Below are 27,167 nucleotides of genomic sequence, written 5' to 3' on the forward strand. Positions count from 1 at the left end.
ATTTGGTGGTGGTGGTATTAGTAGTAGAAGTTATCATGCCCTCAGTCATAGTCATTGTTTTGGACCCCTTAGGACAAAGAGTTGAATTAATCAACACCTTGATGTATGGCACATTATCTTCATTGGTTTGTGCAAGTCCCCTTTCTTATACCTATGTTTATCTACTTGTATTTATTTGTTCTCTCTGAATCCCATTCTCTACTCTCTTCTCTGTCTCCCCAGAGGTCACCATTCTAACATATTTATGTACATCCTTGCTTATATGTGTTCTTGTAAAATGTGTTTTGTTGTTTTGTGTGCATATATTTTTAATTATTAATGGGTACTGAACTATATTGCATTCTGCTTTTTACTCTTTTTACTAAGTGTCATTTTTCAAGATCCAGTTTGTTTCTACATGTATACGTAATCTGCTCCTTCTAATAGCTCCGCAGTAATCCATGCTTTTCATCCACTTTATTAACTTCCTGCTTTCACAAGGGTGGCTGCCAAAGTTGACTTGAACTCCCCGCCACACAAATAATGTGGAATAAATAACCCCTTCATGTCCCCTTTTGGGCCTGGATACATTTTGGGGGGACTTTGAATATAGGGACATAATTATTGCCCCTAGATTAAGAAAAATTATAAGTTATTTATATCTTTGTATTTAATGTGCTAAATCAGATTTGTTCCTTATAAAGTTTGGCACATATCTGCACAGCGTCTAAAGTTGGGAACCTGGGGTAGCAAGAGAAGAGTATGGGGATGCAAGTGCCTGGGGGACAGATTGGGGCTGTTCCAAGTAGGAGAGAGGAGAATAATAGTAGGAGGGAGGATATTCAAGAAAACTTCCTTTTTCCCAGAGTTGATTAAAGGTCCCATAATGGGTGAATGATCCACACTCATGCATCACCTAATGACAGAAGTGTTTCCTGAGAAATGTGTCTTTAGGCAATTTTGTTGTTTTACAAACATCGTATATGTACATAAACCTAGATGGAATAGGCTACTACACACCTAGGCTATAGGTATGGACTATCGCTCCAGGCTACAAACCTGTGCAGTGTGTTACTATGCTGAATACTGTAGGCAATGGTAACACAACGGTAAGTATTTGTGTACCTAAACATAGCTAAACACAGAAAAGGTACAGTAAAAATATAGTATAAAAGATAGAAAATGGTTCACCTGTAGCAGGACAGCTCCGACCACTGTCATATATCCAGTCTGTCGTTGACTAAAACATTGCTACGTGGTACATAACTGTAGTTTAGTTACAATCCTGTTTTTATGATTTAGTATCTATTTCTTAAAACAAAATTTGGAGACATATAGGTACTGATTTAAATGTCAGAGTTGATATCGCCTCTCTTTACCTGAGAATCTGAATGAATTTAGGGGTCATACTAACAAAAGAATCCTCATCATCTATATCATTTTAAACATCTTTGTCATGATCATCATGCTAAGATTATCTCTAACTGTAGCTTCAAAAGATGAGTCATCATTTTCAAGGGCCTCTTGCATTTACTACTTTTCTGTAATTCTTATTCTCCTGGTATAGCTAGGTTCACTTTCTATATATGAAGCATTGTTTGCTGCATATGTTATGACCATTTTCATTTCTGTCTTCCATCGTGTTGCTCTTATCTGACATGTGTCACTGTATGCCTTACCGTCTCATCTCCCTCCCTTCCTTCAAAACACAAGCAAGGAAGAACAGTGACAGCAAGGGGAGACTCTAAAGGCCAGTGCCCCAGCCCAGGAAAGTCAGACAACTGAAAGAGACACTAACTGAGAGCTTGGAAGGGGAGGACACATCTGGCTAATTCAGCAACAGGAGATTTTATGCCCAGTTCTTCAGTCACACATCCACAACAGAAAAATATTTGAGCTTCTAAATATGACATCAAGTGTACCCTTGTTTTTGCCATCACTTAGAAATGATGGATTCATTTACATGCATTATCCAGATAACTGGAGCGAGAAGCCTGGATGTCGAGAAACTTAGGCTCCTAGTGCTGGCTCTGTAATTAACTCACTAAATGACCTTTGCTCAGTCATTTAACTTCTCTGGGGCTTTCACATTTCTGTACTCTTGCAGGTGTTATTTCTTGTATCTGGAATTCCCTAACGTCTCTGACAGGCAAGCTTTTACTCATTGCCAACACTCAGTTTTGCATCATCTTCTCTCCGAACCATCCCCTGGCTCCCCCCACCTACGCCTGAGCAGAATTAGGTGCTACTTCCTCTGTGCTCCTGTAGTTTGGTAACGATTTATGTGAATGTCCCTCTCCTACTCTGCTGCTTTCTTATTCCCCTTGCCTTACAGACTGTGAGCTCCCAGAAGACTAAAACAGTATTTCCTCTATTTTTGAAACCCCAGTGCCTGACATGTGGGTTGACATATAGTAAACAGTCAATATGTTTGTTGAACCTAGTGAATGAACTTTATGTCTTTATATTTCTTTATATGTCAAATGAAGGAGTTAGACAAGATTGCTGGTTTTTTAAACTTTCAAAACTGGAAGAAGCAGTTTCAAATTGAAGAGAAGGACCAATACATTATAGAAAAAAAGAAGAAAATGCTCTATTTGAAGTAAGAACCGGATTTCAGAAAACTGTCCACTTGAGCTCTCCTCTTAGAATACAGTACTAGGAGGTGCAGCGATACAATCCAAACATCTAGGCCCCAAATCATCATTGCTAATTTCCCTTGCACCTATAAAATTGTTATTTTGTGAAATTCACTCATTCGAATAGCAACATTTTTTATTTGAACATTTTTTTTTTTTTTTTTTTTTTTTTTTGTTGAGACAGAGTCTCACTTTGTTGCCCAGGCTAGAGTGAGTGCCGTGGCGTCAGCTTAGCTCACAGCAACCTCAAACTCCTGGGCTTAAGCGATCCTACTGCCTCAGCCTCCCGAGTAGCTGGGACTACAGGCATGCGCCACTATGCCCGGCTAATTTTTTTTCTATATAGATTTTTAGGTGTCCATATAATGTCTTTCTATTTTTTTTAGTAGAGACGGGGTCTCGCTCAGGCTGGTCTCGAACTCCTGACCTTGAGCAATCCACCCGCCTCGGCCTCCCAGAGTGCTAGGATTACAGGCGTGAGCCACCGCGCCCGGCCTATTTGAACATTTTTGAAGAAACTTTTCCTAAAATGTAAAAAAATATTGACCTGGCTCCATAAAAAGTAGAGCATGGCACTCACATAACTGACTCTTTTCTTAATGACTCAGGTCTTCATTAGGAACACTGAGTATTTCACTGAGCCAAATTCACAGAGGCGTTGTTACGACATATTTATTTTCCTGTATCTTCCTTGTCTGTCTGTTGTCATTTCTCCTGCTGTCCGTATTACTAACCTTAGCTAATATCTTCTCAAAGCCCCGATGCCCTAAATTTTCTCCTTTTATTATAATACACTGTGAGCTAAAATAATGGAAAATAAAGTTTATTTAGAGGTATGTGTTCACAAAAGAATGAGTAGGATTTGAACACGTCAATGGTTTTTGTGTTGTCACTTTGTGAGGGTCATGAAGGTTGTGTTAGATATTTAGTGGGATGGTGTTATTTTTTGGTTTCTAGGTCCTTGGTTTTGCAGATTGCTAAAGTTGTGCTTCTACATAAATGAGGTATATATGTTTTCCAGAAAAACCATCCTTGGTACAATCTGGGAATGACTGAATGAATGTACCTTGAATGATTCAAAGCATTTAAATCATTTTTTGTTTTACAAAGAAACTGATAAAATATTTAAGTATGTATCCCTAATGTACACTCTCTTATAAATTATACCCAAGTACTTTTTTACTACTAGGTTATATACCTTTCAAAACATATAAAAATAGAAATGAAAAATTACAACATGAAAACAAATATAAATGCTCCTTCTAATATTTTCTGACCACTTTCCACAGGATTGTCTTGTACACCCACTGGGATGTACACCCTACTTGTAGATCTCTGCTGCTTTGGATAACTATGTGAGGATATTAACTTTGACTTTAGCTAGGCAAATAAGCCTCTGCCCAAGTGAAAACTAATCTAGCTGATTTTCAAGACATCAAAACAAATTTATTTATCTCTAGCGCTTAACATGTGTCCTAGCATATAGTATGTGCACAATACATGTTTGATGAATGCCTAGACTGATGAAGATTAAGTAGTCCATTAGAATGGTTTATAAATTCTTTTAATTAGTTCTTTATTTTTATCTGCCTAGCTCATGTCAGACATCTTTCACAATGTAATAACATATTATTATATTATTATTGGTATGTATATCACTAAGTAGGAATGGTTGTAAGGCACACTGGAATTTCAAAGGCAGGGGCTTTGGATACAGGGCTAGGGCATTTAACTCCAATGGCAGGTTGGTCCCCATGGAAAGTTTCCACTCATTCAGATGACTGTAGCATAAGACATGGCAAAATCTATCTTAATGAAGACCATCTAGGGGCATCTGGGATAGCGGGTGGGGCACTGGCAGTAGTAGTACTTAAATAATGGTGATTCTCCAAGCTGGAAAAATACCAGTATCTCCACACTGGAAAGGGTGTGGAGAAAAGGAGAGAGGCCAGTAAGGACATGTTTGGTTTGAGTTTCAGGGCGTAGCTGTGCCTTAGGCCCTCTGCTTTCACTCTGCACACTCACCTTGGGCACTCTTATTACCACCTAGCTAGTGAAGCATCATCAATTTGCCTGTATTTCAGATACATACCCAGCAGCCTACTGGACAGTTCCAATTAGCTGTCTCAAAGGTACTATATCATTCACATGATTAACTCAACAGTTTTCCCCCAAACCTGCCTGTCCTGAATGTTTCCATCTCTGTAGGTGGTACAACCACCATCCACCTAGATGCAGAACTCTGGAAGTTTTCCTTTATTCCTCTAACTGCCTCATACTTTACCCTCATCTACTTGGCTCCCTTTCCACTGCCAGCATCAGCTCTTGCCTCTTACTTGGACTTCCTAGATCCGATCTCAGTACCTCCAAATCATTTTACACATTTATATCAGGGTGGCATTCACAAATGGTAATTTAGATAATATATCCTCCCTGCTGTGGTCTGAATGTTTGCGTCCCCCCAAAGTTCATATCACCAAGTGAATCCTAATCATCAAAGCGATAGTATTAATAAGGCAGGGACTTTGGGAAATGATTAGGTCTTCACATGGCAAAGAGCAGAGAGAGAAGCAGCAAGCTCTCGTGTCTTTTTATAAGGGTACTAATTATATTCAGGAGGGTTCCACTTTTATGACCTAATTACTTCCCAAGGGCCCCACCTCCTAATACCATCATATTTATTGGGTGCTGGGATTTCAACATATGAATTTTGGGGAATGCAAACATTCAGCTCATGACAGTGAGTGAAAGAATGATCGAATGAAGTAGAGGTACAATCCTGGCAATTTACTTAAAGGGTTGACATAAGAATTCATTGAGATAATTTGTGTAAAGTGCAGAGCATGATTACCTGTTATTTTGATGTGGCCCATGTTATATAGTCATTATGCCATGCTCATGGCATGTACCCATCAAAATGCTTGTGCTATATAATAGTAATAATAGTACTTTTGAGTATCTTTCCCCATATCCAACATTTTTCCAAATGTTATAGGAGAATTACCTTATTGAGTCCTCATAAAGAAACTCCATGATGCGTTTCTCTTGTCATTCTCATGCTATGAGGCAACCAGGACATAGAGGGGTCAACTAACTTCCAAAGTCAGATGACTGAACAAATTTCAGCATTTGGCCATTTTGGTGATTCTATGACACAGGCTCTCATTTATTCCTAATAGTTTTATTTGAGCTTTATTTCTTCCCCATTAAAGAGTAAGATATTTAAATTTAATTCAAGGAGTATTTACTGACTCATTCACCATGTGAGCAACATTAACAACTGTGTGAGGTTAACAAATACTTATCACTGACTATGACTTTCTAGAAGAGTGCTATAACTTCTTGATATTTCTAGACCTTCTTTGTGAGAGAATTAAAAAAAGGCAAGGTGAGGGATAATAAAGCAATAAAAAAGAATTTTCCAGAGCAGCTACATTCTAAACAACTCCTTTGAGTACAGATTACGCTGCAGTAGACAGTGAGGCTTCCTAAATGTTTGCTGTCTGATGGTAATGCCTTCATCCTCAGAATTCATCTGTTTCCATCAAGCCGGTTCTACAATAAATAGTCCAGGCCCCTAGACAAGTTTTTAAGACAGTTAAGGCATTTTCATACATACCATTTCTGAAATCTCCACATTTTTGTTTAAAGCATTTGTTAGTTATGGGTCATTGGGCAAAATGTCATTTGTCTTTGGAAGACTATGGTCTTGAATGACTGTCATCAGAAACTTCGAAGACTGGCTTTTTCAGGATGACTGAAATCAAGTTTAAATGCACTGGCTACAGGAAAAAGATGGATTTTTTTCAATCAATTAGAATCTATTCCAATGGACTTTTTGAGGAAATGAAATTCCTGGGCTATTATTAATGATTCATCTAGAAAGAAGGTGAATCCGATGTACCATTTTCTCCAATTTTGATAACATCATTGTGATTCCTCTTGTCCTAGAGAGTGGAAGAATGAGTTCCTCCTAGCTTTCTACAAATGAATTCTGCATTTTACTCACAATGAAATAAAGAACAAAAATTATATGAATATATTATTCAAGCACTTTATATCTGTGAATTATTGTGCACTTGTTATTGTTGGCTCATCAGATTAAGACACAATCAGAACGTCTCATTTATGCACTGAGTGTTCATCAGTTTTTTACTTCCGACCACAAGTTTATCTCCCCACGAACACGACTGGTCCAGTGAGCCATGCAGTCTGCAATAGGCCAGTCTGGGGACCTGAGCCAGGACACCCTCAAAGGCGTCAACTTTGCTTGCCTGGATGTCCGGGTTTACGAAACTGCAACTGGTTCTACTTGATCAGGGATCCTGGTTATACCTGATCAGGAATCCTGTTTGACCGAAAAGTGATCTCAGAGTCAAAGATGAAGAGATTAAACGCTCAGTTAGGGGCTCAGGGTTTCAAATGCACTGTCGCACCAGAAAAGTTAGTATTTTTGTGTTTTTCTTTGTCATCCTAAAGATTTCTACTTCCCTGGGGCATTCCCAGAGCTTCTGGGGAGACATCTGGGCAGCCAGGGGCCGGCCCATTCGCTCCCTTTTCCCAGCCCGGGGAGGGCGTAGCGCCGGGTGGGAAGCCCGCGCCAGCCCAGTCAGGCTTTGGCCTCCTGACCCAGACAGCCTCGGACGCGAGGGAGCGCTCCGCCGAGCCTGGGTCGCACCGCCCCCCAGCCTCGGGGCTGCCCGCCAAGAGTTCGAGGCCTCCCCAATCCGGATGTGATGAAAAGGAGCAACAGAGGGAGAAGTGTTGGAGTGTAGGAGTGGTGGAAGGGGCGACAGAGAGGCAGAGGGGAGAAAAGTCCCCCTCGGAGGGGAACTGGCCGGAGTGAGCTGGCTGGAAAGAGGGGGCGGAGTGCGCGGAGCCAGAGGAGCCGCCGCTGCCGCAGTTGCCGCCACTGCGGCGTCTAGGCTGAGCCAGAGGGAGGCGGGGAGGGACGCGCAGGGGCGGCCGCCGCCGTCGTCAGGCCACCGGGGCGACATGCGGCCGCTGCCCGAGCCTCGCTAACTTTCCGGGCGGAAGAGGAGGAGGAGGAAGGGGCTGTGAGCTATTGGGGGGATGCCGAGGTAGGTGGTGGTCTCCGGGCCGAGAAGAGGAGGGGTTTGATCCCCACCCCCGAACCTCTCCCAAACCCGACTTCTCTTCCCAGCTCCCGCACGGCGTGGTTCCCCCCTGGGACTCCCGGGCGCTCCGCCGCTGTCAACTTGCACTGGAACAGTTTTCCTCGTTACTTTCAAATCAAAACTTCCCCGGGGTGGAGTTTGGGGGAGGGCAGCAGAGGGGGAGGGAATGTCCCGCAGTGGTGTGCTCTTCTCTAAAAACATTTTTTTTCCCCCTCCAGAAGCAGTCAGTTCCCTGCACTCAACACCTAACAGCCCTTCCTCCGTGCGCCCCGCGGGGCGGCGAGCTGGGCGGCGGCGCGGCGCGGGCTCGGCGGAGCGGCCCATGTCCAGCGCGGGCGAAGCTGTCGCTCCCCGGCCCGCGGGGCCGCAGCGCGCGGCCGACGCGGGCGGCGGCCGGCTTGGCGCCCGGGCCCAGGGTGAGTGCGCGCTTGCAAGTTGCAAGCTTCTTTCGTTATTGCATTTGTCAGTTTGCCCACACGTGTACTGGTCGGGGGACGGTGATGGTGCTGTGAGGACGGTTTCCAACCTCGTAGTTGTGAACTTTTGCACAGTTCGCATTATTCAAGCAAGTTCTCCAGGATTCCTGCCCTGGATCAACAACCGGATAAGAGGGCGGGATCCGCTGGTCCCTCCACTCCCCCTTCCTTTGGTTGGGAAGAAACAGGATGACAGGATTGCTTTTTTCTTAAGCATATGCATTTCTGGGCCTAAGACTCAAATGTGAGTTCTGAAGCACTTCCTTAAGTCTCTTCAGTTCTCGCGTCCTCATCAGATCCAGGACTGGCCCTGCTCTCTGAACAAGCATGCACCCTCCCTTTCATCGTTCTGTTTCTTGTGGGGTACTCTGCAACCCGGTTGATAATCCAGGTTTCTGCGACCAATTGCTTTGGAATGGTTTATGCATATGTTTTCAATAACTGGTTTGTTTTGAAATAAACATGCTTTAAAAGAAACACTTTCCAAGAATGAATTAGCTCCTTTGTGTTCTTCCAAAGTGTAAACACATACAGCCTATAAAAGTAAATAAGTACTCTTGTGTTTGGGAAACTTCCATAACAAGCTTATGAACAAGTTAGACAGTATCTTTTCTCTCTTGAGGTTAACATGCTTGAGGTTTTCATTGGGACAGAGAACAAGGTTCTTAAACTTCTCATGCATTTACTTTAAGGGTGGTTCTGATTTAAAGAGTTCTGACACTGATATATCAAAGCTAAGTACTTTTCCAGGGCTCAAAGCCTACCTTATACCCTTGATTTTAAGCATATCTTATAGCTTTTTTTCCTCCTGTGATGATAATGTAGTGAGCTTCATAGGATTTTTTTTTTAAGGCAGCAAAAAGTGGAAAAGAAGTTAACTTAACGTTCAAGCCACAATAAGTAAAAGCAGAAAACATCCATGGTTAAATTAAAATGTTCTGCCATCCAGGGCTGTTAAATTGAATTATATTTATCATTGTTTTTTGCTTCTAAAGAATGACTCATTTTTCTAAACAGAGAAAATAAAAACGATTAGCTGCAGAACATCAGAAAACTAGAATGATAAACATGTTTTCCCAGAAGCAGCCCGTGTTCTACACGTTGTATTGTCAACACAATCATTTTCCTGTCATTAGGCATGCTCTCAGTAGTCATATCGACTCATTGATGGGCTGTTTATGCTCACACCTGAGCTGTTAATCATTATTGTTAAACAAGTCTTATGTTAAACGTCAACATCAAACACCCAAGGAAAACCATTTGATTTGAAAATAGGTGATATCTATAAAATCCAACTTTAATAATTTGCATTTTCAAATAAGCTGGAAGAACTTGCAGTGGTACTTAATGCACCTGTGCAGTGTGATGCTGTGTGGTATGATGTGATCTAACCTTAAGAAGGAGGGCATCTAGAATGGCTTAAAGTAGGATGTTTGCTGTGTACATCACATATTATCAGTGGAAACTCATGGACTATATTTTACCTGAAAATTGCCTTAGCTTCAGCAACATGGTTACATGTTGCTTTTTTATTAGTTTAACTTTGACTCATAATATTCTTTAAGTAGGGATCAATTTAATCACAAGTGTATTATAAAATTGATTTTTAAAAAAGGAAATCCTTGGAATCTTGTTAAAATATTGTATCTCAAACAGGCAGATTTCATAAGGTATATTTAAAGAAAAAAATTGTGGTGAGTGGGTAGAGAAAAGCTTCAAGTGTAGCTTGCCACGGTTGGTTTTATTGGTAAAGATGTTTGTGAAGAAGCTTTGCTCAAAGGCCACTATTAAGCCCTTTCTGAAGTTCTTTTATCCTTTCTTTCTGGCCTTGGATTCTTTATCATACTTTCTGAAGAATAGTTTAATAATTCTCCTGTAGGACATGGATGTGTATTTAATTGAAACTTAATTTTATAATTATGTATATTAAAGTCAGTGAGAAAAACTGAATGCTTTGTAAAAGTTAACAGAAAATATCATTTCATGAAGAAGGATATGATCAAGTCTTCCTCTGCAAGCAGAGACATATATATACATATATATATATACAAAAAGATATTATAACCTATGCATATATTCTATACTATGTTTTATTGAGCTATCCATATTGTTAACCAAATGCATGGACCTTAAAGTTGAAAGTAATTTTAGGGATTCTTTAGTCTGAACTCCCTATCAAATCTAAGATGCTATTCTATATCCTTTTTGGTGGTTGGTTAGTAACCTACAGTGTAGCCCCTTCTAAGTATCAGCCTTAAAAGTTAGGAAGATTTTCCTTATTAAGAGTCTTACTCTCCTTCCTTAAAACTTCTTCCTTTTCGTTGTGATTCTGCAAGCCTTACTATTGCTTTGAAAACATTATAAAGCATTGCAAGTCTTCCCCAGGTGTTTTTAAAAATTGTTACAGAGTAAGGACATCAGCTTGTGTGCTCCAGGCTGTCAGAGGGAACCAGGATGGTTGTCAGACAGTAGAGAGCATTGAGAATTTCGGGAACTGGAGAACTCATGGGCCAAGAGTCAGCATTCCTCTGTTCTAGCTAATTGTTGCCATGTGAGTTAGTATCTTCCAGTATTTCAAGTGATACTGGAAATCTGGATTTTCATGTATCATCTCTCCATTTTCAAAAGTTGGCAACTAATTAAATATAATCTTTGTCCAAGCCAAACAAAACAACCACACCTGCAGGCTGGATGTGGCCTCCAAGCAGCTGATTTGTGATCTGTGTTGTAGAAAATAGAAATTAAATGTGTAATTTAAAATTATTTTCCTATTTATGACTAGCTTGTGAAATATTGATTTACTTTCTCATGCAAAGTACCTATATAAATATCTTGATAGGTGAAGGATAATTTGGGCCATACTTAACTTTTTGTTTTAAGAAGAAATGGCTCTTGTATATGTGATTATTCTAATGGTCATTTTTCTCTTTTTGATTCAGCACTTAAAATTGTGTTATCAAGCAGCATTAAAAGTGTAGGTATTTGCTCTTTGATACAGTAGTTACTAGAATCCCTATAATTGAAAGAACCTTTTGATTAAATTCTTCTTTCATAAGTTTATGATTTATAACTAGACGGATCTTTAGAAATAGTTTAGTCCAACCTGCTCATTTTTTTAAATAAGAATTTAAGTGACTTGCCCAAGGTCTCATACACAGTCAGTAGCAAGAAATCAGGGTGAAAGCACAAATTGTAAAATATATGTCATTGTGATAAATGCAGTTGAAGTGGAGAATCAATACGACTTTTTTATAGGGATGGATGCATTGAAGATAATAGGCTTTGGATATTGTGAATCACTTGAGCCTGTTCCCATCCCTGTATCATCTCCCCACCCCACTGCATTTGCCAAGATGTAGACGGTTGGACTCTGAGTGCTGGAATATACTTTAATGTGATAATGTGTGATTTAATGCACTCTTCTCCCTTGGGAGAGTCCTCTGAGACTATTAGGCGGACTTTTCATAGCAGGATGCAAAATGCCAGTGAAGTTAATTAAAAATAATCTAAAATAGTAGCTAGGGAGAGAATCAAGTTGAAATTACATAAGAAGAGCTTTTACTTAGAAGCTTAACTGAATTGTCAGAAGTTTATAGTGGTTAATCAGATTTTCTTTTTGGGAAGCCTGTTTGTTTGAATTTATATAATGTATGCTTGTAGGTATCTATATTCTAATTCTATCATTTTATTCTCTTAATTAAGGATGGCATTTCTCAAAATTTGTTATCTTCAGAAAGCTTCTAATCCTGTTTCTCAGTTGGGGATGATTTTGCCCTCCAAGAGACATTTGGCAATATTTGGAGACATGCTTGGTGGTCATTACAGGGGTGAGTTGTGTGCCACTGGCATCTAGTGAATGGAGGCCAGAGACACTGCTAAGCATCCTACAGTGCATAGGATGGGAAACCTTCACAACAAAGGATGAAAGAATGACCTGGCCCAAAATGTAGTCAATACTGTTGAGATTGAGAAACCCTATACTATCTATATACTATACTAATCTCTCAAGGCAACTAAAGTTTTTGGCTTCACCGCAGACTTTCAGAATCTTTGGGTGTGAGACACAGGAGTCTGCATTTTAAACACGTTCCAGGTGCTTCTTAACTCTAGTTGAGAATCACTGTTTTGCAGGCTTTTATCTGTAAAAAGATGTTATATTGATAGACTTTTAAAAACATTCTTTTTTTAGGGGGTGGAGGGGAGAGAAAAGGCTTCAAAAATCTTTTAACAAGTTCCTTTTTCAAGTTCCAAAATTTAAATTGTTACTACTCTATGTAAACTATCTAATAACAGTCTCAAAAAATTTTGCCACATATCCTAGTTTATCCTCAAAATACTCCTGCATATTCGCTCTCAAAAATGTTTCTTTTCAAAATTATGTATACCATAATGCAAATATATTTTGAACATTATAAAAGAAATATATTAGTAAAAATAACAAAGGATAAGAGAATAAATGAATAGAGTTTTAATACTTTTTTTTACCACCTCAGTAGATACTCTTGTCTTGCTACCCTGCACTTCTCTTTGGAGACCCCAGGATATGGCAAAACAAAGAAAAAAGTCCCCAGTTTTTACATGACTTGTGTCCCTTTGTAAGTTAGACTTTTGGAAACTGGATTATACTTTCTCATAGAAACAGCATGATAAATTATATTTAGTTCCATAATAAATCTCAAAAAATTGTTGGAAGTAAATTTTATTAATTTTTTTATTTTTACAATGATAAATCACAAATAATACACCATTATAATACTGTATTTGTGTAATAATGCAAATATAAATAACCAAGAAAATATCAAACTGAATAGAAACTGGCTTAAAGCACTTTTTGAATATAGATGCTTCAGGAAGGACAAGTGTTAATTAGAAAAATATAGGGAGACTTGATTTGATTTGAAAGAGGATTTGGGTACATTTTCAAGCACCTTAGAACTAACACTTTTAATTCTTTTTTATGTCTAAAGGAACTAATGTACATTTTGTAAGTTTAGTTATAGAAGGGTAACTCTTAACAGCCGAACATATTTATTTTCCCTTTGCTAAGAAAAAAAATCAAATGAAGAAGAGAAGGATGTAACTGGGAAAAGAACTAAGAAGGGATGAAGGAAGGAAGTGGTTAAAGAAGATATGTCTATAAATCTAATGAGGTGTTTGGAGAGATTGAACTGTTTGAGTTGAGAACTTAGGGGAAAAAAAGCTCTAAGGAAGGGCATGGTGTGCACTGAGCCTGTGACTGGAGTTAGGGAAATAGGCGCTATAGTAGAGACACAGAGAAAGTGTGAATGGCAGGACATGAGGGAGAGAAAATGTCTCTAGTGGGGCATTTGGAACAACCTCAAGAAAAATTTTGGTTTGAGTTGCACCAGGAAGCATGCTTGGAGGACTCGGTGGTGTGGCGATGCATGGTAGAAAACAGGGCTCAGAGGGGATGGTTACAGAATATTGCGTACTTCACTAAGACCATGGTATGGGCTGTATGAAGGGGCAGAGCATGGGGTAAAGTTGTAAAGATAGGCGAAAGTCAGTTTCATCAAGAGGGCCCTGATTCTCCTGTTCAGGAGCTTGTGTATCCTTTCTGTTGGTGGTGACGAGCCACTGAAGGTTCTTGAGAAGGGGATGGACAGGACCCAGTTGGTGTTTTTAGGAAAACCAGGTTCTGAGGATGATTTTGGAGGGAGAGGCAAGAGTGGAGGCAGTGGTTATCAGGAGGCTACTACAATAGCTTGACAAAAGACTAGAGGACCTAGGGCAGCATCAGTGAGAGTAGAATTGAGCAAATGGACTTAAGAACAATAGCAAAAGCAGGATAGAACTCTGCCTAGTTTTGAGAACCCCTTGAGGGCATCAACGTTTACTTATACATCTTTGAATCTCCTGAGTCCAAGCACAGTGTTCACATTTTGATGAATTGAACTGATACGGTTGGGTAAAATATTTAATATAGGAGATAGTGGAAAAGTAGAAATTTAAGGTAATTTATAAATTTGCATTGTATCCTGAGTGGAAACATAGGAGGAGCTGTTGGGTCTTCTTTTGATTATGTTGATTCCAGGGACTTTATCTCTCACCGTGATAGCCAATAGGCAGCTGGAAAAGCAAATATTTAGTCAGGAGTGTGGTGAGGGAGGGTCAGGCTCACAGACTAAGAATTCACCACCAGGGAGCTGATGGGTAAGCACAAGAGTGAGGGAGCGGACTGAGGACTAAATCTGGGGGAATGGCTACACATCAGGGAGGAGTAGGAAAAGAATACAGAAGTTCATAATGCTTGGTCACAGAAGGATGAGATGTTTGGTGCATGCAGAAGATGAAAAGAGTCGTGGGTTGTTGAAGGAGAAACCAGGTGCATGGAGGGCTTCTTTTGGATGGGCGGATTGAGTGTGCTCACCAAAGCACTAATGGGAAGAAAGCCAGGGGAGAGAGAGATTGCAGATGAAAGGGGGTGGGGGGGGATGTTGATGGTGCAGTGGGTGTTTGTACTGATAAGTGAAATGGGAAAATTCTGGGAAGGAATGGGATGAAGAGGCCAGTCTTAGGACAGTTGGGAACATTCTGTTTTGAGATGGGGTGGGAGCAAAGGATGGGTGATTAGAGAAAATTTGTTATGATAAAGAATATCGAAGGCCTAGATCTCACTAACGAGATGGTAACATTTGCTGAGAGCAAAGGGAAGTTAGGATGAGTCAAGAAATTTGAAATTTGTGGAAAAGATTTGGAAGAGGGAAGAATTCAAGAGAGAGTGAATCTGGGGCAAACAAAAGGGCTGCTCAGTAACACTGAGGGCTTAACTAGGAATGAATGCCATGAATTCTAGTGAGCAAGGTCAGCATGGTTGAGTGACTTTCCCAGTGATGAGCATGTGTGACCTTGAGAAGAGAAGCAGATAGAATGGATTTTGGAATTACCGTAGGGCTGGAGATTGGCAGGCTGGAAGCAACCGGAAGACAAGGGATCCGTATCACACGTGTGTGGGAAGAGTGTGTTTGTATTAACTGATCCCGTGTTCCAGGCTGGGAAAAGGAGCCAGAGACCAAAAATGCAATTGGCAGGCTGACGCTTCTGGCGAGCAAAGCCTGTGGCTGTTGCTTTGTTTGATCAGTTCACATACAAAGATTTAATATATATGATTGGGTAACCTTTACACGGATTATGAGAGAAGCTGTGGAATTTTTGGGTGTATAAAAGCTTTTCCTGTTTCTTTGAACCTTATTTCCTGGATCTTGTTGAGGTGATTTCATGGAAAGAAGGCCTAATAACAACGTGTAATTATTTTACGTTATTACATTTTTATAGTAATAGAAGATTTGGGAAAAAATAAGGAAACATAAATTGATACAATCTAAAGTTATGCCATTTGCAAATGGAAAATTATTTAGAACAACAAACAAAAGAGAGAAGAAATTTAACCAAATTGTCTTTCTGAGATAATGTAAGTGTAAAGACAGAGGATAAATCAAGTGATTTCTTGATTTTTAATAGTCTTTATTCAGTTTTTATTATGAGAAGACTGATTCTGGACTGGCTTGAGTCTAGACTTTGGATGGTTTAACTTCAGTGATTCATTAGAGTAGATCAAAGATGGATGCTTCTGTCTTAATCAGTGCAATGTATATGTAGCAGTATTTTGGATGCTTGTGTGCTTTCTCTCTCTCTCCCTTCCTTCCTCCCTCCCTCTCTCCTTCTCGTTCCTTGCCCTCTCACTCTGTCTTGCCAGTATACTTTACTGAAGTTACTTAAACTTTTATATCTTCTTTTTACATTAGCATACATGTCCTGAAGGAGGAAAGCTTTTTAACCTTAAATTTTTGAAATCGAATTACATTTTATAGTTTCTACTTCTAATCACTCAGGCTTCACTAAGTAGGAACTATGAAAAGAGTTATTTTAGCATGAATTTAATTTCGTTTGTGGTTTCTACTTGCAGTCCACTTCTGTTTTCAGATTCACACCCACATGATCTGAAGTAAGATGATTCATATACATGTGCCTCCATGCTCTAGTTTTTAGTAGTTCCAGAAATGAAATCTGAAATCAATTTTTTTGCTAGCACATACATTTTACTATTGAGAGATTTTGAAGGGGAAAAACCCTGTTCACAGATATATTTTGTGTGCCTACAAGGTTCTGTGATTAAGAATATATATTTTTTTCCACAAGGAATTTGTAAACTAGATGAGAGATGATGGGATATGACTGTGTACCAAATTAATTTGCAATCTCTTATTTAAATATCAATTCAAGATTACAGTAAGAGTCATGCTGCCAATTTACTTGTGTAATTCTAGGCATATAAGTTTAAAGATTGAGAGAGAATCTGAGAATGGCATGAAGGAGTCAGTTTTGTCTGGGTTAGGCTGCTAGTGACCCCAGCTGAAGAATGCAGATTGTAGGTGTTTTTTTTTTTTTTTTTTTGTGTGTGTGTGTGAATTATACAGAGTTGAGCACTAAAGATAAAGCACCTTGTGGTTGAGCAGGTGAAACTACGTGGCAGAGTGCAAAGGAACCAGCTTCCTCTCTTTACTTTTCTACTATGAACATAGACCTACTCTGTTCTTATTAACCTTTCATCACCTAAGCAACACACAGGATCTTTAGTAAGATTCTCTGTGAGGGGTTATACTATTTATTTCTCATCAGGATACAAGATGAAATTATCAAGCATGGGAAAGGTAGAGGAGTTTACAACCTTGAAAATACGTACGGTGTTGAAGTAACTACATCAGGTTGTCATCAATATGCAAAATGAGTGTAATTCTTACTTTAGCTAAGAAGTAACATATTCAATCTTTGTGTTAGGAAAGTGTTTCTGGTTGGAGGGGAAAGAGATTGAGGCACTGGTAGTGGGCATGGAGAAGAAAGTATAGATTTGAGAGAAACTGGGGAATTGTAACTTGGAGGATAATTGATTGTGTAGAGATAGGGGAAATAAGGGGAAAATAAAGAATTGAGGGTGATTCTGTGTCTACTATTGACCAAGATATAGATCACAGTTGGAGAAGAAAAGTAGTCATGAATTTTGGGAAATATTGAGTTTATTTCCATGTAGAGTTGAAATTTCAAATCTATAGCTCAGGACAGGGATCAGGGTTAAGATAATGGGTCTACAAGTTGTCCTCCTGGAAGTGACTGAAATTGTGGAAGCTAATGAGCTTGCAAAGATGGTAGAGCCAGAAGAATAAAGGAGCTTGTGGGCTTAAAGGAGAATCCAAAGTATGCAGTGTCCCAGAGCAAGGGAGGAGTGTCCAGAAGGCTATGAGAGGCTCCTGTTTGGGCCTTTATGACAATTAAGAGAGAGGACACACCTTCTGACTTCACATCCATATCTGTCATTCTGAAGTCCAAGAAATCAATTTCAATATACTTCTAATTGATTTACTATTATTTTTTTTGTGCCTTCACCACTATTTGAAATGCTCTTCTGCATCCTGTCTTTATTTACTCAGGATCAGACTGAAATTATAACACAGAAATGCCTTTACAGATTAAAAAAGCCGTCTTTGGTTTACTTTTGTTATCCATTGGCCTTCATTCTTGTAATAGTGCCAAATAAGGGCTCATTGCTTAACCAGAGAGCTTGAGCAAAAAGTGCTCTTGACAAATTAACTCTTAAAGTGAGAGTTAACAGAAAGTTTTTAAAACTGTGGCACTTATACAAGGGATCACGCTGAAAGACTTAAGATGGGTGTGTATTATCATTTTTAAAAAGGGGAAGATGGTAGCGTCCTCAATTCCTTTTTATAGTAGAGTTGACAGACTGCTAATTAAGAGAACTGCTGTAGATATGACATCTTTGGATTTCAGCAGTCAGACAAACTCTCTCATGATAGCTCTCTAGACAAGATTAAGAAGACTATTGTGCCTATGAGAGTGAATAGAATGTGAAGGCTTTGAAAACTCATTGAACGAACTGAACTGAGGGTATTTAGCACAGGGAAGGTAAGACAGAAGAACATGAGGTATTTTCTCTTTTTTTTGTGTGACAGAGTCTCGCTCTGTTGCCCCAGCTAGAGTGCCGTGGCGTCAGCCTAGCTCACAGCAACCTCAAACTCCTGGCCTCAAGCAATCCTACTGCCTCAGCCTCCCAAGTAGCTGGGACTACAGGCATGCACCACCATGCCCGGCTAATTTTTTCTGTATATATTTTTAGTTGTCCAGCTAGTTTCTTTCTATTTTTAGTAGAGACAGGGTTTCGCTCTTGCTCAGACTGGTCTTGAACTCCTGAGCTCAAACGATCCGCCCACCTCGGCCTCCCAGAATGCTAGGATTATAGGTGTGAGCCACCACGCCCGCCCGAGATATTTTCTAATATGACACTGTCATATGAAGAGAGGATTAGACTTTACTTGTTTGATTGTTTACTTTGTTTGATTTTGCAAAGAGCAAAATATAATGAATAAGTGGAAAATTTATGAAAGCAGATATTAGCCAAATATGAGGATGGTCTGAATAATTCAAACAATCCTAAACTGGAATAAGCAATTTTCTGAGGCTGTTTCCCAATCTCTGCAAGTATTCATGGTTTCAGTCCTTGGCCTATTCTTGGGGATGTTGGATGTTTATTGTTTTCATCTGAATTCATTTTATCAGGTTATTAGAGGGGGGCTCTAAGAGCCTGTCTAACTCCAAATTCCATGAGCCTATAAATGTTTGGCTTTAGCATGAGTCATGACTATACTTTTTGGTTAAATAAACATAATTGAACTATATTTGAGGAGGTAGGCGTTTACTGTGCCTCAATGCCAGTCATCCTGAAAATACGTTCTTAGAGTAAGGACTTTAGTTTTAGATGTAAAAGGTGCAGGGGATTAAGATGGCTGAATTAATATGTCCTGGACCCCCATATCATATTGCTGTTAGGTAACTTCCCTTACCTTTTGTTAAAGTGGAAAGTGCAGATTTCTCCTTCTCACCTCATTTGTTTAGAGCCCTGATTTATTGAGATGTGTTTTAAACTATTGCTACATTTTGTACCTATTCCTTTGCATATTCATACTCAATTGCATATTCATATAATTTTGTAATTGTTTCCCACTCTGCTGTGTGCATATTTCACTCTTTTCTACTCAACCTAAACCTGTAAAAGTGATTATCAATGTCACTTTTTTCGTTCTTTTGAATTTGAACACACCATAAGCTTCTAAATACATAGGAAGCCCTTTAAAGGAATGCATTTTAGATCTTACTCAGAAGTCTTATTGTTTTTTAAAATGCTGATAATAACAATTAAGTTGATTTAAGCATTCAATTCATTCAACAAACATTTATAGTATGTCTGTGGTTATATAATAACTTTCTTGTGTTTGCACAATTATGAAGTTTTATGCGTATGTTCATTCAGCTGTTAAAATGCTTTGGTTATCTTAACATTTTTTGGACAATGTGATTTTAATCTATTTTAGAATGTTAGGCAAAGCAGGTTGGTTTTGCAATGTTCCTTAAAGGTCATTAGACTTGAGGTTTTTTTTTTTTTTTTTTTGATCAGTGAAGAAGTAAAATTCCAGAGCCTCCGGTCTTCCTGAAAGCTGCCTTATCTTTGGTTTTTTAAAGGTTACATTTGGGAAGCATTTGTAGAATTTCCCCATTGTTCTGAGCCACTGGGAAAATACAGACCCAGGTTTTTTACTTTTCTGAGAGATTTTAATCTCAGATTACTTGAAATTTCATAAACTGGAATACACATAGATCATTCATCATAATGTTGGTTTTTGGATAAAAGAGTAAATATGAAATTGTTTAAAGTGTTTATAGATAAAGGATGTGTGAATATTGGTTGCATAGCAGTAGCGATGTATGTATTATGTAGATTATAAATGATCTGTTGCAGATTATCATCTAATATTTAATTGAAGAGTATGAGAGCTAACATGAAAAAGTCCAAAATTTAACCAAAAAGAGAGCTACTTATATTCTTTTCTATAAGGATGTAAATATATTTTACACTGATTGTTTTATGAGGTTTTGTAAAGATTTCTGCCAACTACCATTATTTATATTAGTCTTTCATGAAGTAAGCACAAATGAAATATGGATAACAATTAGAAAATGTATTTGATGATTGGTTTGTGAATTTACACACACTTCTGCCTAGTTCAGCAGAATATTTGAGGTGGCTTATAAGCGTACATTTAAAAAAAAGATTAAAACGGAATAATGGAAGATGTTGGTAGCCTAGGAAGTCTAAGTCTGAGGGAAAATCAGAATGTATAGGTATGGACTGTAGGGTCAATCCTAGTTATTCAATTTTGTCTATAAATTTGAGTTAAAAAGAAAACTTTTTTTAGTATGATTTTTATTGTCTATAGGGAAAAAAATAACATCTAGCTTGTCAGAGGAAGGAATGCTTTCCTTTTCTTCAGTCTGGAAACAGATTTCCTGTGTGGTTTTTCATGTAGGGTTTACTGAGTGGATACTGCTCTTAACAGCCTCCCTATGATACATTTATAGTGAGTTTTTAAAAGGTGCTTATTGTAATAACACTTAATATAATAATAATAGCTGGTGTGAATGAGCCCTTATTTTATATCAGACACTGTGCTTTCCTGGCATGACTCCATTTATTTCCACATCCACCTTATGAGGTAGGTAGGTACTATTGTTATTCTCGTTTTAGAGATGAAGAATCTGACAAAGATTAACTTGCCCGAGATCCACATCATGAGTGGTGGACTGAGGCAACCTGATTTCATTCATTCATTTATTTATTTAATTAATTAAGAGACAGGATCTTGCTTTGTCCTCAGCCTCCAGAGTAGCTGGGACTACAGGCACACACCGCTATGCCTGGTTAGCTTTTATTTTATTTTTCATAGAGAAATGGTCTTCTGGCCTGAAGTGAGAGCACCCTGCTTTCAGATCCTGTGCCCTTAACCACTTCTCTAGTGCAGGGTACAGTTTAGGGATTAGTATTTCTGTCCCAGAGACACTAATGAGAATCTTTGTATTCATCAGGAAGGTTTCAGCTATTTGGGCATTTAAATGGTAATATTATTCCTATTTTTTTTTTAAAACTGTGGCATGCATAGACCTTTTATGTTTTGAAGTTCAATTAAACATATGTCTGTAGTAACTTTGATAAGCTCGTTTCATCCTGAAGCAATATTCCTAGGTTCTTCTGTTACTATTATTTGTCGAAAGCATTCAGCTATTGCACTATTATTGCTTGATTACAAACTGATAGGAAAATATCCCTCTTCAGTAGTTTGAACAGTTGTCTTATAGAAAAAGTTAAGCTTGCTGTTTCTACCTACCAAGAGCAGAACTAGAACTAGACCTGACAGCAGATTTATGTTCAAAATAAAGAATAACTTACTAATGCACCAAACTGACCAAGAATAAAGTGTGTTCCCTTATGAGATACCATTCCTTGAAATTTTGAATAGCTGAATTTTGCTGAACTTTATATGCTGGGTTAGATACGACATTAGTTGAGCTGCGAGATCTTTTCCATCTCTGCTTTTTATCATTCTGTTTCTAACTGAATATCTACCTCTGAGACTTACTCTGTTTTCTCATCAGTAAGACTGAGCTAGTGTGCTTTTTTTCCCCCTTAATACATCATTGATGGTTCTAAGGATCAAGTAAATATTATATATTAAAGCCTTTTGAAAACTGCTAATACTGTAATTGCAAAAATTCATTAATTATTTCAACAAAAGAAAGCATTTTAATTTTTTTTCTTTTTTGAAAATCTTATTTAACAACCACATGCCAGCTAAGTGGCTGTTATATGGCATATATAATATTTTACATAAATTGTTTTGCAATTTATTTGTAATGCTCTTAGTTTTTTCTCTCTTGCTAATCACCATTCTATTATTTTATTCCTCAACTGTTTGAGATAAGTAAAACTATCAAAGTTTTAAATTTGGATAATGCCAACTTGGTAAAATATTATAGCATTTTAAATTAAGAGGAAATTCTATTTACCTGAGTATTTTCTGTTCTCCTTCAGCAGAAATAATCGAGATTGCAGAGGTTTGCTTCCATCATTTATGCCCTTCTTTAGAAACAGGAAAAAATAAAAATTATTGATCCTGTAAGATAAATAGTCATTTCTGAGTAGGACATATTGTATTTAAATTGATCACTTGGAACCCTTATTTTTTTTCTTTGACTTATTCTTTTGCTTAATTCATGCTTGTCACTGTCTTTGAGAATTAACTCAAATCCAATGTCCTACTCAAATTAACTCAACTCCAATGCGTTAGAAAAATCCAAGTCTTTTCTATGATTTCCTCTACTCCATTCTAAACACCCTTCAGCCTGTATATGAGATTTTGGCTCTATTGTTTAACCTTTGTGCAGAGTCAGATTTACACAACTGTAGAGCCAGAAAGGCCTCTGCAATCATCCAGCCCAGCGTTCTGATTTCCCAAGGAAGAGGATGAAGAGGATGAGGCTGGTTCCGGTCACACAGCTGGTCAGCTTTTGAGCCAGAACTATGACCCAGAGCAGTTTTCATTACCTTCTGTTTTGTGGTTGCTTGATTGATTCATGTGTGTGTGTTTGGTCTCTCCAGAGAGAAGGATTCGTTTTCAGGGACCCAGCCTTTTTTCCTCATCCAAAGATTCTTCCTCACTTCTGTATCCAGAGGAGGCACACTGGAATGCTTGGGAGCTAGCCTTTTGGAAGCAATTGCCACTGGTGTGCAACTATCCTTTGGTCTAGTACTATTTTTAAAGTGTCTTCAATTTTTATTTTAATATCTAAGACATGTTTATTCATCCCATCTATTAGTAGAATGGATTAGCATTATATATAATTCAGGTTTTGTATTCTCATAATTGTCCTGACCTGGAGACAGAACTAAATACTTCTATGTTAATTAGATGATTAGATAAAATTTTATTTTATGATTCTTTGGAATACTGTGACAAGGCAATGAGTGGCAAGATCTGTATCTTAATATTTTATATGCTCTTCTAAGTTTTTTTCTAAGTAATTCTGCAATACAGGACAAAAGCTCACTTAGAACAGTGCCCCTCAAACCTGGCCATGTGTCATGATGACATCACCATCCCACCCCACACACCTGAATTGAGACCTCTGAGGTTTATATTTAAAGAGCTCTACAGTGGTTCTGACTCAGAGCCAAAATAGAGAACCATTGGCCTTGAAGGACAGCATTGTCAAGATGATGAAGGGCCCCTTTTAAGGTAAAATTGCTGTGTTGGGGAGGAGTGCCTGTTGGATGTGTAAATGGAAATCTTGTTGAAAGGTATAGTCTGATTTCATACATCAGTGAAATTCACCTGATTGCCTGTTTTACAGGCCTATGTAGTAGTTGAATTGCAACTGCTAACCTCCATATACCAGAATGGAATTGATTAAACCAAGACTGTCCTCTGCTTCCCCATTCAGAAGTGACACAGCAAACCTACATCAGTAACAGAAACCTATTATTAGAAACTGCCATTTTGTCAGTGTAATGAATAGTGGCTGACCCAACCAGTTGAAAGTTATAGTAAGGTTGGTTCTGTGTTTGGATAGCATGGTGCCTGTCTTAGAATTGTTTGTCAGTTAAATCTTGCTTTCTCTTCAGTGCATTTCTTCAGTGTTGTGTTATATGTAACTGCTCACCATTTATGAGGCTGTCACATGGATATTCCACTAAAATGAGTAAATATTAAGGACATATTAATAAAATAATATGCATATTGTAGAAAGTCATAGAACAGTCATGTGGTCACAGAAGTTTTATTTTACCAGTGGAGAATTGGCAAAAGTCGGTTTAAATTTTTTGCTTTGACCCATTTCTGAGCCTTGCTTTGGGCTGCGTGCTGTGGATCATAGCAAAAGCCTGAGACCAACTTTTGAGCCAAGACATTTAGTTTTCAAACAAGGCAAATCTGGATACACTGATGATTGTGATTTTATTGTAATAGTATATTATATATCATTTCTTGAATATAATGAAACAGAGAATAATAGTTTTTTTTTTTGACCTGAGAAAGACACTGGGAATGAACTTTATTCTAGAATTTCACAGATAAGGAAACTTTCATTAAAAAGTATGATAAACTGTCCATTAATAAAAATGTAGAGCAGGAAGAACTTTATTTTCCTCCTAGAGTGGGTCACATGATTGTATGTCTACGTGTATATGGACCACATGGCATTTTAATGTATTCAGTGGAGAATTGAAAGGGGCTGTGTTTAGCACTCGAATATTGGACATGATTCAAATATGAGTCAAGTGTGTCTGGAGACTTTATTCAAACCTATTTTCTTTTAGTCAGCAATACTTCATAATGCCTTGGTTTCATGAATTAATTTTAATGGAATTAAACTTGAACAGTTCAAAATTATATAATTAATTTCATTCAGCTTCAATTAAAGTTGCTAATTGAATCAAGCCTACTAGCATGACACCTGGCGGCAGTTAGCTACATAACAGTAGCAGCAAGTATGTAGGACTCTGCTGATGACCCGGTTCATGTGTACTAGTGGGTTTGTATAAAAATCTCTTTTATTGATAATCTCAGAAAGGCCTTGAGTTGACTGTAGCAGTGGAAAGATTTCTGGAGTTGTTTAAAAAAGTAAAGGTTTTAATTGAAACTAACACATCTCATGAAGATTACATTTCCTCTAGGATAATGCTGAGTAAATGTTACATAAATCTAGAACATATTGGTTTAGCGTGCTTTTAATTTATATTTTACTGCTATTTGAATATGGTTTTGCTTTCTAAAAATACTTAGAATTTATGCCCTGTTGTTTTTTTTCAGAGATCTTAGCCTCTAGACTTAGTCCTAAGTGGGTGTCCATCTATTTTCATGTGTTGAAATGTGTTTCATGGCAGAACTTTTCAATTGTTGTGAAATCCCCATGGGACATGAGAAATTTTTGCATGTGCAGAAATTTTTTCCTTCCACTGGAAATGTTAACACAGTTGACTAACAACTTCTGTTTGAATCTCTTTCCTTTCTTTGCTTCCATGGCTTGACATCATCCAGATTCTCTTACTTCCCTAACTCCTTCCTAATTGTACAGACTCTTCTTGGTACTCTTAATATAGTCACTGTTTTGGTGAGCTCATTAATTTGCATGACTTCAGCAATTAAGGTTTAGAAAGATGGCAGTTTCTGGCTATAACTTTTTTTTTCTGACTTACAAATTCAAATGTCTGGTACTGAACTCATCCTTGTAGGCCTGGGTTGCATATTATAATTCATTGTATTCTCATCACCTAGCACGATGCCTAAACATCTACTATGTACAAATATATATTTTTAAAAAAATAAATTATTGCCCTGATATTTAGATTTTCCCTATCAAATTCAGACCGAGATTGGTCATCTCTAGTCCGCATCTTCCTTGATTATCTGTACAAGCCTCTAGTTAGTTTCTCACATTTACATCCATTTCTATTTGTTTTCCAGTTAATTAAACTCTCACCTACTTCTATGTGGACTTTGCTAGGTCTTTCTTTTACTCTATTCTGCCTCTTAGATGTATCCATACTCTGGCAATTGTAAGGATGTAAGTGCTGTGGAATCATCTGATTGCAGCCTCTTCTCCCCCATTTGAAATAGAATCTTTAGAGGTGGGATCCAAGAATCTGTTTCTTTTAAAGCTTCCAAGTGAATTAAGTGCAGCCAGGATTGAGAACCACTGATGTGCACAGGTTTATTAATCTTCCTAATGCATGGCTCTGATTAGGCATTTCATAAAGCTTCAATGGCTACTTTGACTTATTTTTCTTGCTTTTGAATTAGGTCCAGATTTCTCACCTTTGCATTCAAATACCCACACTATGTCTGTAATCAAACTTTTATAGTCTTAGCTCCCAATGTCCCCCTTCAAGTACTTCACAGTCCAAAGAGTTGGAACCTTTGCCCAAGTGTCTGCTTTTGGAGTTTGCTCATGCTGTTCTTCAACCTTTCTCCCATCTGTACTTTTTGAAATCCTACTGATCTTTTAAAGACCATCTAACATGCATCGTTTTCTATAGTACCTTTCTTGATCTCTGAATCCTGATTGAGTATTTTTTCTTCCTTTGAACCTCTTTAGTTCTCTGGACCTCTCATAGCATGCATTTTACCTCGTATTATAGTTTGCTTTTTGTTTAACTTATGTTCCCCAAAAGATTTTACATTTTCTTACATATTGTCTTTTCCCCTGAGAACCTGTAAACCCACATATGAATCTCTCATCCTAAACACCCTTTTCTGAGGATGCACGACATAGTCCTTGACTTTTTCCTAAGTTTCTATAGAGTGAACTCTGTCCTTGCTTTCTATACCTCCTCCTACTCAGTCACTCCTCATTCAACTCCAGTCTAACTTTCATCCTAACCATTCATCAGAATTTCTTCTCTGATGCTTTTGAGTCTGCCCCCACTCTGCATGCATGGACTCATTCACTTTCATCCTTGATGTAACCTTTCCACAGTTCTCTATCATGGCAGATCACTTGCTGTGTTAGAATTGTTTGTTTACTATAATAGATTATTTTTATTATGAACACCTCTATTTCTTTAATGCTAGCAGATTGTGGATGCTCAATAAATTTCTGTTATTGAGCCAGTAACATATGCAATAGTCAGTCAATGTATACTTCTCCCATTTCCTTAAATTATGGAAGCCTTAGAAATATTTGGAAAAATATATAAGCTAAAAAAAGAGAGAAAAATATGTAACATTCAATGATAATAAACATATATATCTTTTTTTATTCAGGAAAATGTGATAAAGACAATACTGAGAAAGATATAACTCAGGCTACCGATAGCCACTTCACACATGGAGAGACGCAAGACCAGTCCATTTGGGGAAATCCTCTGGATGGTGAACTCATCAGAAGTAAGTATTTTTAGGAAACACTTGAGTGATTTGGGGATATGACTATGATAATATGCTCCCAGTTAATTGTCCCATATCATCTGCTGCAAATCTGTAAATCAACAGCTTATCAATGGTGTTTTTGTTAGT

General features: G+C 38.1%; 1 protein-coding gene across 1 annotated transcript in view; it reads left to right on the forward strand.

Moving 5' to 3' along the window:
• The first annotated feature begins 8,033 nt into the window (after window positions 1-8,033).
• Window positions 8,034-27,167, forward strand: part of MDFIC (MyoD family inhibitor domain containing) — an 81,021-nt gene continuing 61,887 nt past the window's right edge. The window contains exons 1-2 of the mRNA XM_069462094.1: window positions 8,034-8,172; window positions 26,916-27,038. Of these exons, the coding sequence (XP_069318195.1) occupies window positions 8,079-8,172; window positions 26,916-27,038 (217 nt within the window). The 5' untranslated portion in view covers window positions 8,034-8,078. The remainder of the gene's footprint in view (window positions 8,173-26,915; window positions 27,039-27,167) is intronic.

This window comes from Eulemur rufifrons, chromosome 29, assembly GCF_041146395.1.
Source record: "Eulemur rufifrons isolate Redbay chromosome 29, OSU_ERuf_1, whole genome shotgun sequence".
Taxonomy (NCBI): domain Eukaryota; kingdom Metazoa; phylum Chordata; class Mammalia; order Primates; family Lemuridae; genus Eulemur; species Eulemur rufifrons.